The sequence below is a fragment of the Cygnus atratus genome, chromosome 6 (genome assembly GCF_013377495.2).
Source record: "Cygnus atratus isolate AKBS03 ecotype Queensland, Australia chromosome 6, CAtr_DNAZoo_HiC_assembly, whole genome shotgun sequence".
NCBI lineage: Eukaryota > Metazoa > Chordata > Aves > Anseriformes > Anatidae > Cygnus > Cygnus atratus.
The window spans coordinates 8,500,038-8,515,359 of NC_066367.1; the positions used below are offsets into that span (position 1 = coordinate 8,500,038).

Genomic DNA, 15,322 nt, shown 5'->3' on the forward strand with positions numbered 1-15,322 from the left:
TATAAAGCGTACAAGATCGAGACAGATTGACTTTTACTAAATGTAATAAAAGATTACCATCGTAACATTGTAAGCCCAGCAAACTTATTAAAAATAACTACTTAGATCACTACCTAGACCTTTCCTCTTTACTTTTTCTTTACTCTAGAAAATCTCATTTTTGAAAATATTTTGTTCACCTGAATTTGATTTTTGAAGACATAAAATTCTAAATTAGAAATTGCAGAAGTGTAGGAACATTTTTGGTATGCGTCTATGATCCTTTATTCTCCGTTCACTCAGAAGATGGGATGTAGTGCATACAACATGCTGTAGTCATAACAGCTGATTTTAACATTTTCTCCTCTTTCACCTGTTCAAATTTTGAAATCTCAAGAATACTTTAAAATGTAACTTTTTTTTTTTTCTCCCAGTGATATCTTTTTCCAATGAATAGCTTCTTCATTGTTGCTCACCTAACAGCCTGGCTCTCTTCTCTGGCATCTCTTTCTGAGTGCTGTTGTTCCCAAAGTGGTGGATCATGGTCAGAAAGTGATGCACTTTTCATCTCCATTCAGAACTTGGTTGCTTTGCAAAGACCCGTGCTTTGGGCATTAATCAACCCCTTCCAGCTGATTAATGAAAAATACAGAGACTGAAGACTAGAAAAGAATTGCAGACAGGTTCTGTTAAGTTTGCCCTCTTTCTGTTTCTTGTTTTGGGATTTTTCTCTGCGCTTTGGCCATTTCAAGTTTGGATGAGGAGCATTTGATGCATACCGACTGCCAGGACAAAATCCATGCTGTGAATGCACGAGGCTTACAAATTCATTTATCCCAATAAAAGTAAGCATGAGAGGTGATAACTTTGGTCCTGTTGGCTCACTAGGGATTTGTACTGACTCTGGGACATGAAGAACTTCTCAGCCTTCAGCTGTACGAAGCTATCCGCAGCTGTCCCCAGATGAAGAACTCCCACCACCTTTGTAGTTCTCCTGCAGGCCAGGTGAAGTTTACTTCTGAACCGAGGACAAGTGAGAACTTGCTGAGCAAGAAACTCAAATTTTGAATCCTCCACCTTTGCAACTGGGAGGGAAAAAAGGGTTTCCCGTGTAGCTCTCTTGCTTTTTCTTACACATAATTAACTTAGGTATTGCTGTTCTGCTTTCATGTCATTTCATGTTTAAAACTGTGTTGTAGTTTAACCTGGCTGGCAGCTAAACACCACACAGCCGTTCGCTCACCTTCCCCCCTCCCTGTCTGGGATGGGGGAGAGAAACGGGAAAGTGAAGCCTGTGAGTTGACATAAAGACAGTTTATTAAGACAGGAAATTAATAATAATAATAATAATAATAATAATAATAATAATAGTATTAATAGTATTAATAATAATAATATGTACGAAATAAGTGATGCACAATGCAATTGCTCACCACCCGTTGACCGATGCCCAGCCTATCCCCGAGCAGCCGGCCCCCCCCTCCACCCCGGCTAGCCACCCCTATATATTGTTCAGCATGACGTCAGATGGTATGGAATACCCCTTTGGCCAGTTTGGGTCAGCTGTCCTGGGTCTGTCCCCTCCCAGCTCCTGCTGCACCCCCAGCCTGCTCGCTGGCAGGACAGAGCGAGAAGCTGAAAAGTCCTTGGCTTGGTGTAAGCACTGCTCTGCAACAATTAAAACATCAGCATGTTATCAGCGCTCTTCTCATCCTAATCCAAAACATAGCACCCTGCCAGCTACTAGGAGGAAAATTAACTCTGTCCTAACTGAAGCTAGGACAAACTGACACCAAATTCTTTTGTATTTCTTTTCTGTGCTTTTCACTGCACTCAAAACTTATCCAGTTACGTTCTACCAGCAACTTCTGCTAGTTTATAATTCATCTTTTTGATCCTTTTTAGGTTGAAACACCAGAGCTGGTAATATTCAGCGTTAGACAGTCGTACCAGGTTTCTGTCAGTCACACATTACCCTCCTGAAAATGCTTGGTTTGTTTTCAGAGCTGTTGGAATGCAGAGTTAATTTCATGTAAACTTTAATTGCGGTAGAAACGAGTCATATAATTCATGGAGGGAGGACGGCCTTGTTGTGCTCTGTGACATCTGCAGTTCTGAATGTCAGCATCCAGGATTTCCCTGGCCATCGCTGCCGTGTGCTGCGGATCCTTCCCTCGCTGGAGCGTTTCAGCTCCAGCAGTGACGTTGGACAGGAGGAATGCAATTACCGAATTTGGCTCCTCCGGTAATGACAGGGTGATGTATGCTCACCTGCCTTATGAATCCTTATTAAGATGCTGCAGCTTCTGTTACTGAAGCCACCTGCCAATATCAACCAAGGGAGTAATATACAGGTCTACTTTTAGTGAAAGGATTTCAATATCTTCTGTTGGTTTTTTTTTTTTCTATTTATTTTCTTTTAAGGGAATGATGGGTCCAGCAAAGAGCCTTCTCCCTCCCCTGCCTGGATGCTGTCCAGTGTGTAGGAGGAGCCATGCTCCCTTGTGGTCTCTCTAAGCAGAGATGAATTTTCTCTCTCTTCACAGAAGCAGGTGCAGGAAGGTATCTCCTTGCTCTAAACCTTTTTCCCTCCTTACATAGTTAGAAGACGGATGTCTCCTACAGGAGTTCAGTGAGGAGAGAATCCCACATGGTCATGTCTGTTTAAATACTGCCTGTGGTTACGGGCTTCAGCAGGCTGCAGTTCAAAAATCCCAGTGTCAGGAGAAGACAAAGAGATAATTCGCTTTCATCTCAAGAACAAAGCTGAACAGAGAAGCCTTTTTCAACTTTTTAAATTCATGAAACATTTATCTTAAAGTCAGGTTATATTATGCTGGCAAGAATATCATCTGTCAGCACTTCCACTGTAAAATCCTGTTTTTAGTATTTTTTAGGAGAGCCTGAAAGGTTCACTTTGAACAGATTTAGCATACGAGGTCTTGGCCTAGAAACATACTTCTCTTCCCAATTAAGAGAAACGAATGTGGCTGCATGTTCAGCGCAAAAAACATATTCACACTGCATTCAGGTGAAAGTTCAGATGCAGAAAAATGTAAGGATTCAGGAGCATCTCAGAGCTACTTCAGCTTTTCTTGTGTTTTCAGCAGCTGATGTTACTGACTCAGAAGTGGAAGGAAGGCTGCTCGTGAGGAAAAGCCCAGCATCAGGGTTAGCTGGCAGGAGGAGCTCCCGGAGTACTGCCGACCAGCTCCTGATAGATGCTCTTTCTCAAGATTTTATGATTCCCCAAATGAAAGTTGTTCTGCAAGTTCATGCATTTTAAAGACATTCAAAATTCTCTTTCATTTTTTAGAAAGACATAGTGAATAACGTGAAAATTAAAAAAATAAAACTCGGGGCTACATAAGAGAGAGGGAGATCAGCGTAAGAACAGCAGGCAGCTCAGCAGCTGAAGTGTTCAGATTGGTTTACAAACCTGCATCTGTGAACCCTTTTGTAGTAAAGCATGCAAATGACAGCCACAAGTTAATTCCTTTCCCCAAGTACAGGATTACAAAGCGTCTGAGTAGTACCCTGGCCTTACCGTTGGTCTAACATCAAGAAATAGTCTTCTCTGCGTGATTTTTCCCACCAGGCTCAGTTCCAAGCTAGGAGAACAGAAGCAAACTCCATGCTGAAGGTCCTGTGTTTGAGCTAACAGAGTAAAACCTGCGGTGGCAGATGGTAAAATTGCTTTGCTCGCTTGTTCACTGTACACATACCTCATGTTGCATGCTCATGAAGTCCGTCTCGGAGGAGCTGGGAGGTGAATGCTCTGTGCAGGATGCAGCAGGGTGCAGGAGTGAGACATGGCCATGCTGGGCTGGAGAGAGGGACTGGTGGAGAGGAGCCCTCCTGCAAAGGTAGAGGCCAGGTGTTGGCAGACTCTTCTCCAGGTCTGGTGTTCATCTGCCATACCAAAGGGATGAGTTTTCTGTCTTTGAAAGGTAGCCTTGTAGTAGGTCATGCTCTCATAAGGAGATCCAGATGGCTTTTGATGTTTGCAGTGCAATGACTTCAAGGCGACACATCACAAAGTTCCCCTAAAAGCATGGACTGACTTCAGAGCCCCTTTTTCTGCTGGGGACATCAGATGTTTACTGGAGGGCTGGATAGTGCCTTGCTGGTGCAAAGCATAGGTTAACCAAGCACTGATCTGTGCAAAGGGCCTTGGAGACAGACCATGCCATGAACAAGGCCAGGATACGAGCAGGAGTCATGCTTCTCATTTCACACTTTGCTGTAAAAAGGGAGGCCTTTGACTAGGTTCAGCAAGAGGGGCTGAGAGAAAGGTTAGAGCTTCCCCACTGAGTGCTGTGCTACTCTTAGCATATTGCCTGCGAAAGGTCACGTCTGGTGGAGTGAGCTTCTGAAGCATTAGATTATTTGACTTTCTAGAAAACTTTTAGCTCTATAACATCAGAAGCTTCATTTCAGGTACTGTTACAAAATTAAAACCTTTCATGAAAAGCTGGATACCTTTGTGTTTGTTTTTATAGTAAAGGATACGTGGTGACCAGTTCACTGTTGAGTGCTTCATGGTTTGAACATTTCTCTTAGTTCAGTCCTTCAAAATGAACGCATTTCTTTGAGTTAATTTCTAAATGAACCAAGAAATTACAAATAAATCTTTTATCTGAATGCTATTTAGATAAATCACGTACTCGGATGTTCTTATCTAAAAGCTCATATCATATCAACCTAATAAAGATAATTACCTATTGCAGACAGTATATTACACTCGGCTTGATCTAATGGATTTGTTATCTTGATTTTTGAATTGTGCAAATTAAGTCTGTTTGCAGCAGGTTTTCATGTATAGTAGGGCATTCAAAATCCAGGAAAAAAAAAAAAAAGGCAGAATATAAAAAACATGAGTAGTTCTTAAATGATGCTCAAAAGGTTTGGGGCGTGTTTTGTTTTCTCTAGCAGAGCTTGAATTAAGTCTTGTTAGGTTTTGTGTTTTTTTTCTTCTTCTTTTTCTTTTTTTTGTTAAACAGGTAATTAAAATAAGTATAGGAAGATTCAACCCCTGTGTTGAATTAGTTAATGGTTCACCTTAATAATCCAGATGCAAAGAAGCTGTGGAATATAAATTATAATTGTCTTCAGCCTGTCTTGCCTTGCCATACTATTTGTATATCTATATGGACACAATAGGGTGGATTTACAAAAGAATTTCACTATTGATTCGGAGCTCTCAGGCTTTTATCCTGTGAAAGTAAGAACAAAAAATCATTTGAATTTAGGTTCTGTGTTTAATCACTGTGAGCGGGATTACTGCTCACAGCTCAACAGTTCCAAAGGTCAGGCTGCTTCTCTGCAATACTGGGTCACAGTTTAAAAAAAAAAAAAAAAAAAAAAAGATTTTTTTTCTCTATCTGAAGTCTTTTAGATAACTCCCATCCCAGGCAGGCAATTAATATCTGTGTTCAGTGGAAGCTGAGAGGTAGATAGGCTCCAAAGTATAATGCCGTGGTATTTCTAGCTCCTGATTCTAATGTTAATTTCTGGGTTTCAAAATGGAAAATTGTGTGTGTTTGTGCATGTGCGAATAATCATTTTTAAAAAAACAACAACAATGCAGAACCCTTCATATTTTGTTTTCTTTGAATGTTGCTATTATCTGGGTATTTTCTGCAGGGTAAGAATGTATGGTTATTAATGTAATTGGGCTTAAGGAGTGAATAGAACGGAGATTTCCTCCATTAATATTTCAGTCAAGACCTGATGACTCAGTTAATAATAATGTATTCTCCATAATTTACTGCCCTTTCCAACAGCCGGGGTGTCATGTTCAAGGAGACTGGGTAGACCCCGGAAGTTGGATGCAGGAGACGTGTGCCCTTCTGCAGCTGCACAGCTCGGCTCCTGTGGTTTGTTCCTCCTGGGGCAATGGGCAGTGAGACCTCGAAGCACAGGAACCTCATTTTTCCTATCTGACAACGCCTCCCCAGCACTAATATTAGAACAAGCTCTTCCTTTTTCCTCTGCTCTTTTCCTCGTGATACATTCCCCAGGTGCTTGCCCTGCGAGTCTTGAACCTTAAAGAAATGCGGTGATGTGGCTGGTGCATATGGCTGCCTTCTGGATGACAAGGAGGAGAGCCATGGACCCATTTGTATGGTGCTCCACTCAAGTTCCCCTGAAGAACAGATGCTCCAGATTTCCCCTCCTTCTTCCCACCTGGCTCACTTCCACGGTGAATGAAGCGGGCGGTCTGACGTTGGAGTAAATGACTTTATAATTAAAGCGTGAAAAGCAGAATGCAAATGCAAAAGGGGCGTGAGTACCTTCCTGCTGAGCTCTTGATGCTGAAGGCTCCGTGCTGCCCGAACATGAGGTCTGATCCAGACAACATTGCTGGTGGCTTGTGCTGAGCCATTAGAGCAAAACAGTTTGTTTTTAACAGCGGTCCAGTTTGGGGTTTATGGCATCTATGTGTGCAAGTGCAGGGAAGTTCAGATTTCCAGGTGGTGGTGAAGGAAACACTAGCTGTGCATTGAATAAAAATAAAGTGGTGCTTTGGAAATTAAGTTTCAGCAATAGTATTGAAAAACACTTTACAGAACAGTTCCCTTTGTATGGCTTTTATTATTATTATTATTACTATTATTAAAATCCTTTTCAGGTGGTTTATACTGAGTTGACTGATGGAAGGGAAAACAAAGTTCACATTCATTATGTGGCACGGCATCCATTTGCTTTTTCGTCCCTTTTGTTCGTGGTGGCATGCTTTTCTGTGTTTATGGGAAGGTTGCTGTGTATGTATTGGTATTTGAGAGTGTCTGAGAGTAAATATTATGCCCTGCCGAGCAACAGCAGTTATTTTATAGGAGTTATTTTTCACATGCAAAACATATGCAGACATTTGAGTTTTTCCATGGGCTGGGTGCATTGATATTGCTGCTGATTTTATGTACTTTAATTTTTTTCATGCTCGACTGTTCATATATGCTTGGTTATAGTCGTCTCCAATTATGTTATCTTTATCAAGTTTAATTTATCTGTCAGTATCTTGGGAATTTTGTGTAATCAGATTTCTATTCCAGCAGCGAGTTCCTATTTGGATAATAATTATTCAACCGTTCTTTTTAGCAGGATATAATTGGCTTGGATTTATTATTTAGAAACCCCTTAAATAAACAAGTTTTGGGGCTTCTATTAGTTTTTGTTTGTTTTTTTTTTTTTTTCAACCTGTAAGGCTGTTGAAAACCGTGAAGAACCAAAGCATTGCACTCTGGCAGTGCTTCTCTTCTGAAAGGACTTGCAAGAATATACTGATAAAAGGGAAAAGAGAATTCAAATATGTCACAGTGGGAAGGTTAGGGTTTTTTTGAGGATTGGCAAAATAGAAATGGAAGGAGGCTGATGGTATTGTCTGTAAAAGCATGACTGGGGTATGGATAACCTACGTTACTGCTGCTCCCGAGAGATTGACTCGTGCTGGAACAGGCACAGAGCAGGCCTACCGGGAGGAGCGGAGGAATTTCAAATTTGGCTTTTTCTTTCCCGTCTAGTAGAATGCAACAAATTTCAGTTCCAGTGTCAATAAAATGTTTTCTTACAGTGGAAACTTCAGGATATGATTACACTGATCAAAGCTGGGTTTCACTCTTAATGGTATTTTTGTTGCTGATACCCATTAAACCAGTGATCTTTATGAAAACAGAAAAGAGCACCTATTTCACTACCTCTGTCATGTTTTTAGCATGAGCTATTGTGGTTGGATGCCAGCTGCACTGGGAGAACAAGGCAGGTATCAGTGATGACATCTGACATACGTTCCTGCACTGCGTGGGTCACTTACAACCTGATGTGGAAGATGACAAATGATAATTAATTTTGATTTCGTGCTTGTGATTCCTCAGGGAAGACTTTAATGGTGTGTGTGGAGTATCAAGTACACAATATACTGAATCATTGCCTAAAAGCAAGAACTCAGTCTTTTGGAAGCAATGATTGCACCTCCTAATTCAGACCCTCTTGCTAGGTAGATGTCTGTTTTCACGACATTTGAATGCACCTTTTCTACTAGCTGTTCCATGAAGGATACAGATCCTTTGTAATTGTGAGAAATGTATTTATCTTCCAGCAACCAGGACCTGTTTTTTTTACCACTCAAAGTGCCTTGCTTTGCCCACAGCCATAAAGTCAAGGTCTTTATATTTACAAGGCTATAGAATGATTGATATCGCTATAACTCAACTTGCTTTCTCTGTGTTTAATTCCTAGGGTTTCCGTGTTCACACGTTCTACGGTCACCTGCATTCGTGTAACCATGCTACGTTCAACATGAAAGTAAGTTCTGCATATCAGTTTTTCGGTCTGCCTGTCTTTCAGATACCCCACAGCTGAATTCAGCATTAGCATTGACTTCTAGAGCAGTTTGATGTGGTGCTGTACTCCTCCAGCCAGAGCACAGCCCCAGAGACTTATAATAATGCTGTCCCTCCTTGTGCCTAGCTCCGTTCTCCTTTTGTCAGTGCAAGATATCTAAGCCATGCTCCTTTGTCCTAGCCATTTAGTTACTTACATGAAATTTGCTGTTAGTTTTTTTCCTGGATAATTAATTTTATAGTTGTTGTCTAAAAAGGTTTGTTCCAGTTGAGCTTGGTGGCAGACTGTGATCTAAATGCCTGGTTGTAGGTGTAGGAGATCCTGGATATTCTCCTCTTGTTGCAGTATCAGCTCCTGCTTTACCATCTGCTTATGTCAACCCTATGCATTTGTAGGACAAACCCTAGAGCAGAAAGTGTGGGATGAGCTTACTTCGAGTAGGGGGACAGGAATTCCCAAGGCATCTTACTTCTTTTTCTGCCACACGCATCTGTGTATTTGACAGGCACAGTCTGCCTCAGTATTTTGTAACATGATAGCGTAGAAAAAATAATATTTAACAGTAAGAAGAAAAAAGTGAAAGCTTTACTGTACCTGGCAATAATATAGCACTGTCTCTAATCTGAGTATTTACAAAGAGCCTCATACTCTAATGTGACCCATAATGATTAACAGGAAGCTGAAAGGCTGTGTGCTGATAATCTTCCAGATAAGCATGTTATTTTGGTAAAGAATATTATAGTTGGCATTAAACTCTAGGCTGAAATCATTGGTTGACATTCTCAATGATTGAATTAGTAAAAATGGAAACATCCAGAGCAGCATTGATTAAACTGAGTGAGGAATATAATTTCAGGAGCTGTAATTGCAGTTATATGAATTAACTCTGTATGTACAGGAAAACTGCTGAAAAAGCGAGGGAGTTGGTCCCGAGGTGCACAAGTTACAATTGTCACACTGGCTGCTAATGAAGCAAGTGCTGGATTTCAACCAAAGGCATCACTAAAGAACTGTTTTCTTTCCCTCTGTTGGCTGCCCACTAAAATAAGTGAAATATTTCACCCCAACCAAGCTAAACAAGGTGCTTGAGTGACAAGGCTTTTGTTAAAAGGTGCATGTTTTTTGAGGAAAAAAAAGTTTTATAGAAACAATAACATACTCAACAATATTTTTATCAGAAAGATTTTGTGAGCACAGAGTGTTTGGATGAAGGCACAGCATCACTTCTGGAGTAGCCAACAGAAAGCCCAGTGCTTTGACCTGGACAAAGCTTTGCAGCCAAGCAAAGATTTGTTGGAAAAGTCTGGTTTCTTCAATCAGGCAGGAATGGCAAAACTGATTTCTGACAGAATCCTGCCTAGATCTTTTTCTTTTTTTTTTTTTTAATATCTTAATGTCATGATGTCATGGCTCCCAAAGCAGATCCCATGCTTTGTCAGACATCCGTCTGTGGGGTGGGGCTCTGGGGGTGCAGTGCTGTAATGGTGAAGCGTCCCAGAGATCCCCTTCTTTTTCTGGTCAGGTTATAAGTCAGTTTAAGTAGGCTCCTAAGTCCCTTCAGTGGGCTTGTGATAGTTGTGTCTGAGGCTGCTGGGTGCCCACAGGAGTGCTGAAAGACCATGCAATTCTGATTACACAGTCTGCTCTGCAGAGAGCACAAGAACAAAGAACAGATTTTCCAGTTAGATCGGAAAGCTGCCCAGGCAGTGTCTCCAAAAATGAAGGGATATTTTAGGGAAAGAGTATTGTAGGAGGAAAAAAAGGAAAAAAAAAAATGCATTTACACAAATTGAACAAGTTCTCATTAAACACCCTGAAACAGATTAGGTGTGAATTATTTACTGTGCCACACTTCTGAAACTGTAGTTAACAGATATTTGCTAGGTGGGCAGTGTTTAAAGGCAGAGCTCTCACCAGTGTTCAGACTCTGTAATTAGGGATTTTTCTAAGGACCAGAAGTGCCACTTTGGCACTCGGAACACGCAGCCCTTTTTTAGTGGCTGCCTCGCTGGGACGCGAGCTCTCTGGAGGATCTGCCTTGTGGTGACTGCTCAGGTGTTTGTTCTGCTGTGCTTGTGTCAGGACTTGAAAGGTATCATATTCAGCAGTCCATAAACTGCAGTTTTCCAGGTTGGTTCTGTGCCTGTTGAAAACTTGGGAAAATCTGAGCTACATCCATACAGCTGTTTTGGAATTGAAGCGGTATAGAGGAATGTATCTTTCCTCCTTAATGTTAGAGTACCTTTTACTCCCATGAACTCATAACACAACTAACTTTGTAGAGAAAATTGTTTCAGCTACTTCTTTTTCACTGGGGGCTAAGCCTTCGAGTAGAAACGTGTGTGTGCTTGTAAGGATGTATTTTTTAGAGGCTACTGTGCATGCTCAAATTCTTTTCAAAGGCTGTGAGTGCACTAAAGGCTGTGCGTACCTTATGTATGAGTACACTTTGCCTGGGAAACCAAAATTTTCCCAGATTGGATTTGTATTCAAACACAAGTACGATTATCGTTCACCTGTGTTCATCTGTATCAGCCACACTGTGTTTGTATGATGTTTGCACATGAAAAAAAATAATTACAGAGGTTACCAAGTTTCCTTAAAACAAGAAAATTTGGAATTACAGTTTGTATTAGGAAAACCTGAAAGACTATAAAAATATGCTTGATAGCAACTGCCCCATTTTACCCCCCCAAGCCAACATGTGAGCAGGGTTTAGCTCATTCTTCCATTGATTTACTGAAGGACAAATAATGTCAGACAGTTTTTAACAAAAACAAAATTTCAATTTTGTTTACCTCTTCAGCAGTCCAGTTTTGATGTCAGCTACCATTTAGCTGGGCCAATAATATTGATATTTGATGTCAGTTCTTATTCATTACTGCACCCAAATGATGCAAAAGTCAGATCTTTCTGATGCTTCTATGGATGGCCAAATAAAGCCAGGGATGTCTGACTGCATCTCACAGACACAAACAAGAAAAGAACAGAATGCGAAATCAAAGACGTATCTGCTCTTATTGTTATTTATGTATTCAAAGTGCTCACCTCTTTGCATAAACTCAAAGCCAGTTACTTACAAAGGTTACCTAGTAATATCAAACGTGTTCAATTATACATGCAAAGGGGCTAATGGGTTCTTCCTCTAGTTTATTTCTGTCTCCATGCATAAGAAATATAATTACAGAGCTGAATTACATTTTAAATAAAGATTTTGGAGTTATTAGTTAACCATTTTCAGCCCATTGAAAGTGGAGAAGTAAAATAATAATAATAATAATAAACTATTCTGTCTGTGTCATGGCAGAGAACAAAATCTGCATCAAAATACTTGTGTCATTAGTTGGCAGAAAGCTCCTTCTGGTAATAGGAAAACTCAGAAAAAATGTGCTGAAGTACACTCGCAGTCCATTCTCTGAAATATTCATGTTCCTCCCTATTTTTGGAAATGATTTTCCTGGAATGCTCTCTTCCTTGGCCAGGCATGCTATTTAATCACTTCCCATCATCTCTGATGCTATTGCTGTTCAGAGCCCTTCAGTTAGCAAGTTCAACCCTGCTTTATACCCTTCGTGTGTAGACCAGATAAGATGATCTGAAAGCACTCTGGAAGCATTGGGTAGGTCCGTCTTTACTTGGATCACTGTAAATATTCTTGCTATCTGGCTCTGATACCAGAGTCTTAATGTAGAAGGCTGGATAAACGAGCCAGGATATCTCTCCCAAATCACCTGGAAGTTACAAAAAGTCCTCCAGCTCTGCCTGTGCAGAAGCTCCAGTGTGTATGCACTTACCTGACCGTGTGCAGGAGGCTAGAGAAATTCATGATGCTTTGCTTTGGATGGAGGTGGATCTTCCAAGGTGCTAGAGTTCTGTCTCCCATGAAAAGAGACAGTCTCTTAGCAAAGGTGCTTGAATGGGACTGAAAAAAAAAAACAACGCACCTGATATTTAAATATGACACGCCTTGTTTGTGTTGTCCAGTTTCCCATCATTATTTCTATTATCTGTTTGCAAATTGAAATGTAGTAATAGGTGCAATGTGCATCGTTAAGTAGAGAGAAATGCTTATTCTGTCGCGCCGAGCAGGTGATGCTGCCCAAGAGACCTGCAGCATTGGTGGTACAATGCACCTGCTGCCCTCAGAGCTCACCTCTGCCCTTCTAAGGCAGGCAAAGTGCATTCCCTTTGCTCTTTTGTCCAGGAAAGATATGGCTTCCTGGATTTTTCTTGGAGCAATTTCCCAGTTATAATTTCTTCTGAAAACAAGTTGCTTTCTGTTAGCCTTGAAACTTGCTCAGTCAAGGCCCATGTTGCATTAGGAAACGTGGAGTTAAGCAGCCTTTCCATTGCCCCCCGGGTACTTTATTGGTTGGAGATTTTAGACCCAGTCCTGTCAAGACCCCTAACACTGAAAATAATTGCAGGTCAGTGAAATTCTCTTTGTTTTATTTGGAGCATTTGACACTTCGTGGTATCTGCCGCAGACCTTTACCTCCCACTCCTGCCACAGGGTTTATATCTTTCTTTGGTTCACCGCCGGGCTGACTTTGTGTTTGAAACCCAGGGATCCTTTCTGCTGCTCTGTGGTGTCACCATGCAGGTTCTTTCAGTACACCTCAAAGCATCTTGTAACGCTCAGCGAAACAGACGCATGACTCGACCAGCTGTACTTCCGTTCTGCCCTCCTGCTGGCCGGACCCGGGGAGGTGTTTCAGAGCCACCAAGAAACAGCAAGCAGAGCATCTCGCCCAAACACTGCTCAGCTCTGAAGAGCACTGCCTCGGGTCCTCTCCTTGCCTTGCCGGATAATTGAGCGCCTTATGGAGGAAAGGAGCCTAGTTTTTCCCGGTAATGGTATTTGTAGAGACATCACTTTCAGCCTGCCCTGGCACCAGGCGTTACCAGGTGGGTGTCTGCCTGTCTGCACATGTTCCCTTCAGGCCTCGCTGCCTGTAAGATGCGTCCCATCCTCTTTGCTCCTTCCGTTCCTCTCCTTGCAGTACGAGCTGTTCTGATCTGCGTGGTCTTGCAAAAGATGTCACAAAGCAGTGTGGTACCCCACACCCAGACAGCTGGGCTTGCTTGGGAGCAAGCCCCGTGTACCACAACGGCTGTGAGCTCCTAGTGAAGATTATTGGGGCTTCAGTACTCCAGGACCCCATGGGGATGGTACAGGTTGAGGAACAAGGGGTAGGAAGCAGGCAGGGAGAGTTTCTCTCTCCAATCTGCCACAAAATTCATTTGTGCCATGCCTAATACTTGTTATTATAGGAGCAAGGCAATTCATCTTTGCACTTCTCTGCTAAGTAAATATACATTTGCTCAAACTTATGACTATATTTCTAGAACACTATGAAATATTCCCCGAATATTTTAAATCTGGAATTTTAAAAAACTGATTATTTCCCTTTGGGCGTATATGGTATACCTAGCCCCTTGTAATTTCTTAAGTTAATTACAGCTTGTGCTTTTTGATCCCTCCTTTTTGATCCCATCTTTGTGGTTAGCTGTCACCTGCCAGTGGGAAGCTGAGATGAGAAAGGGGAGAAGTGACCCAGCCCAGCTGTAATGCTTGTGAGACACTGAAATCATTCAGATATAGGCAGACATGTTTTGGATCAAGAGTAAATGAAATATTTAATTTTTCTAGTTGAAACTTCATCAGATTTTGCTGTCTCAAATTTTGGATATTAAAAGCTTTGTCTCTTCATGATTAAAAAAAAAAGGATGATGCACAGACATTTGGATTTTAGAAAACTCTGATGTTTAAAGCAGGAAGTGTGGCATCACTGTTAAGTAGCTTTGACTTAATTTGATTTTGAGGAACCTAAAAACAAAGCAAAACAAACCCACCTGTGTGCTTTAGGTCAGATTGGCCCTTGAAAAGATCCTCAAGAGAAGCTGATAATTAAGACTGCACAGTATTTTCTCTTATGTTTTCAGACTTTATCTTTACAAATACAAATATGCTGTTTTGTCCACTTGCTTGTGAGCATAATTGAAAGAAAAGGAGATTATCTCCTTTAATGTGATTTTGTTTGCTGAATTCTGTGTTCTGCAGTGAATGTGACCCTGTGCATATACAATCCACGGAGCAAATGCTGCTTAGCATGCAAAACTGCGAGCAGCATGGGAGATTTGCCCTTCTTCCTTAGAGGAGAAGTATTAATTTGTATATCCCAATTTGCAATGGCAGGGATAAGATTTTTTAGAAATTAGATCTCCTGGCCCAGGCCCAGCAAGCCCAACTACCCTGTGCCAGGTTTACACTGTGGGTTCCGGGCTCCAGCATAATTCATTTTTCATTTGAACTGCTGTTTTTTAAACCTGTCATTTTGCAAAATAAACAAAACCAGAATACCAAGATCCATCCAGGCTTTTTAAAATCTGATTTCCCACCTGAATTACAGTCAAACTTGCCTCCATACGTGATATTTCATAGGCAATGATGTTCCAAAGCACATGAGCAAGCAGGCTGCCATCCCTGCGCTCCATCCCGTAGCTCCCTCATGCGACGGTAGTTTTCCCAATAAATAGTGAGACAGAAGCAGAAAGCTGCTGGCAGGATGGGTTTGGCAGTGTGTAGGGAGGTAAGAGCCCTTCCAACACAAAGCATGTCAACTCTTCAGAATGTTTGAAAGGAAATTTATTTTGGAGGAGTGGGTTTAGTTCAGATCAGTGGTTTGCGTTTGGAAGGAGTCTCGTCAGCAGCTTCCCACTTTGCATCAAATGGCCAAAGGGAAGCAGGATGCTTCAAACGGGGCAGTGAGCATGGCTGTGTAGTGCACAGCTTTACACGGCACCAAAGTTGGATTTTAAATGAATTTATGCAAGAATGAAAGTAGGGCCAAAACTGGAAAGGCCTCTCTGTTATGAAGATGCGATTAATTTCTAGTTGAATAAATATCACTGTTAGAAGGTACTTGAATATCAGAATGATTTAATCTGAAAATAATTGAGAATGCAAAGCTGAAATCCATCGGGGAGAGGAATGCAG

The 15,322-nt window shown here is 41.4% G+C and overlaps 1 protein-coding gene across 4 annotated transcripts in view; it reads left to right on the top strand.

Annotated features, from left to right (window-relative positions):
* The window catches only part of SPAG16 (sperm associated antigen 16), a 382,795-nt gene that overhangs the window by 262,029 nt on the left and 105,444 nt on the right, over positions 1–15,322 (top strand). For all 4 annotated transcript variants that reach the window (XR_004777193.2, XM_035536875.2, XM_035536876.2 and 1 more), the window contains one exon: positions 8,218–8,283. Coding sequence is in view for 3 of the 4 variants with exons in the window: in XM_035536875.2 (XP_035392768.1) it covers positions 8,218–8,283 (66 nt within the window). In the remaining variant the exon portion in view is untranslated. The remainder of the gene's footprint in view (positions 1–8,217; positions 8,284–15,322) is intronic.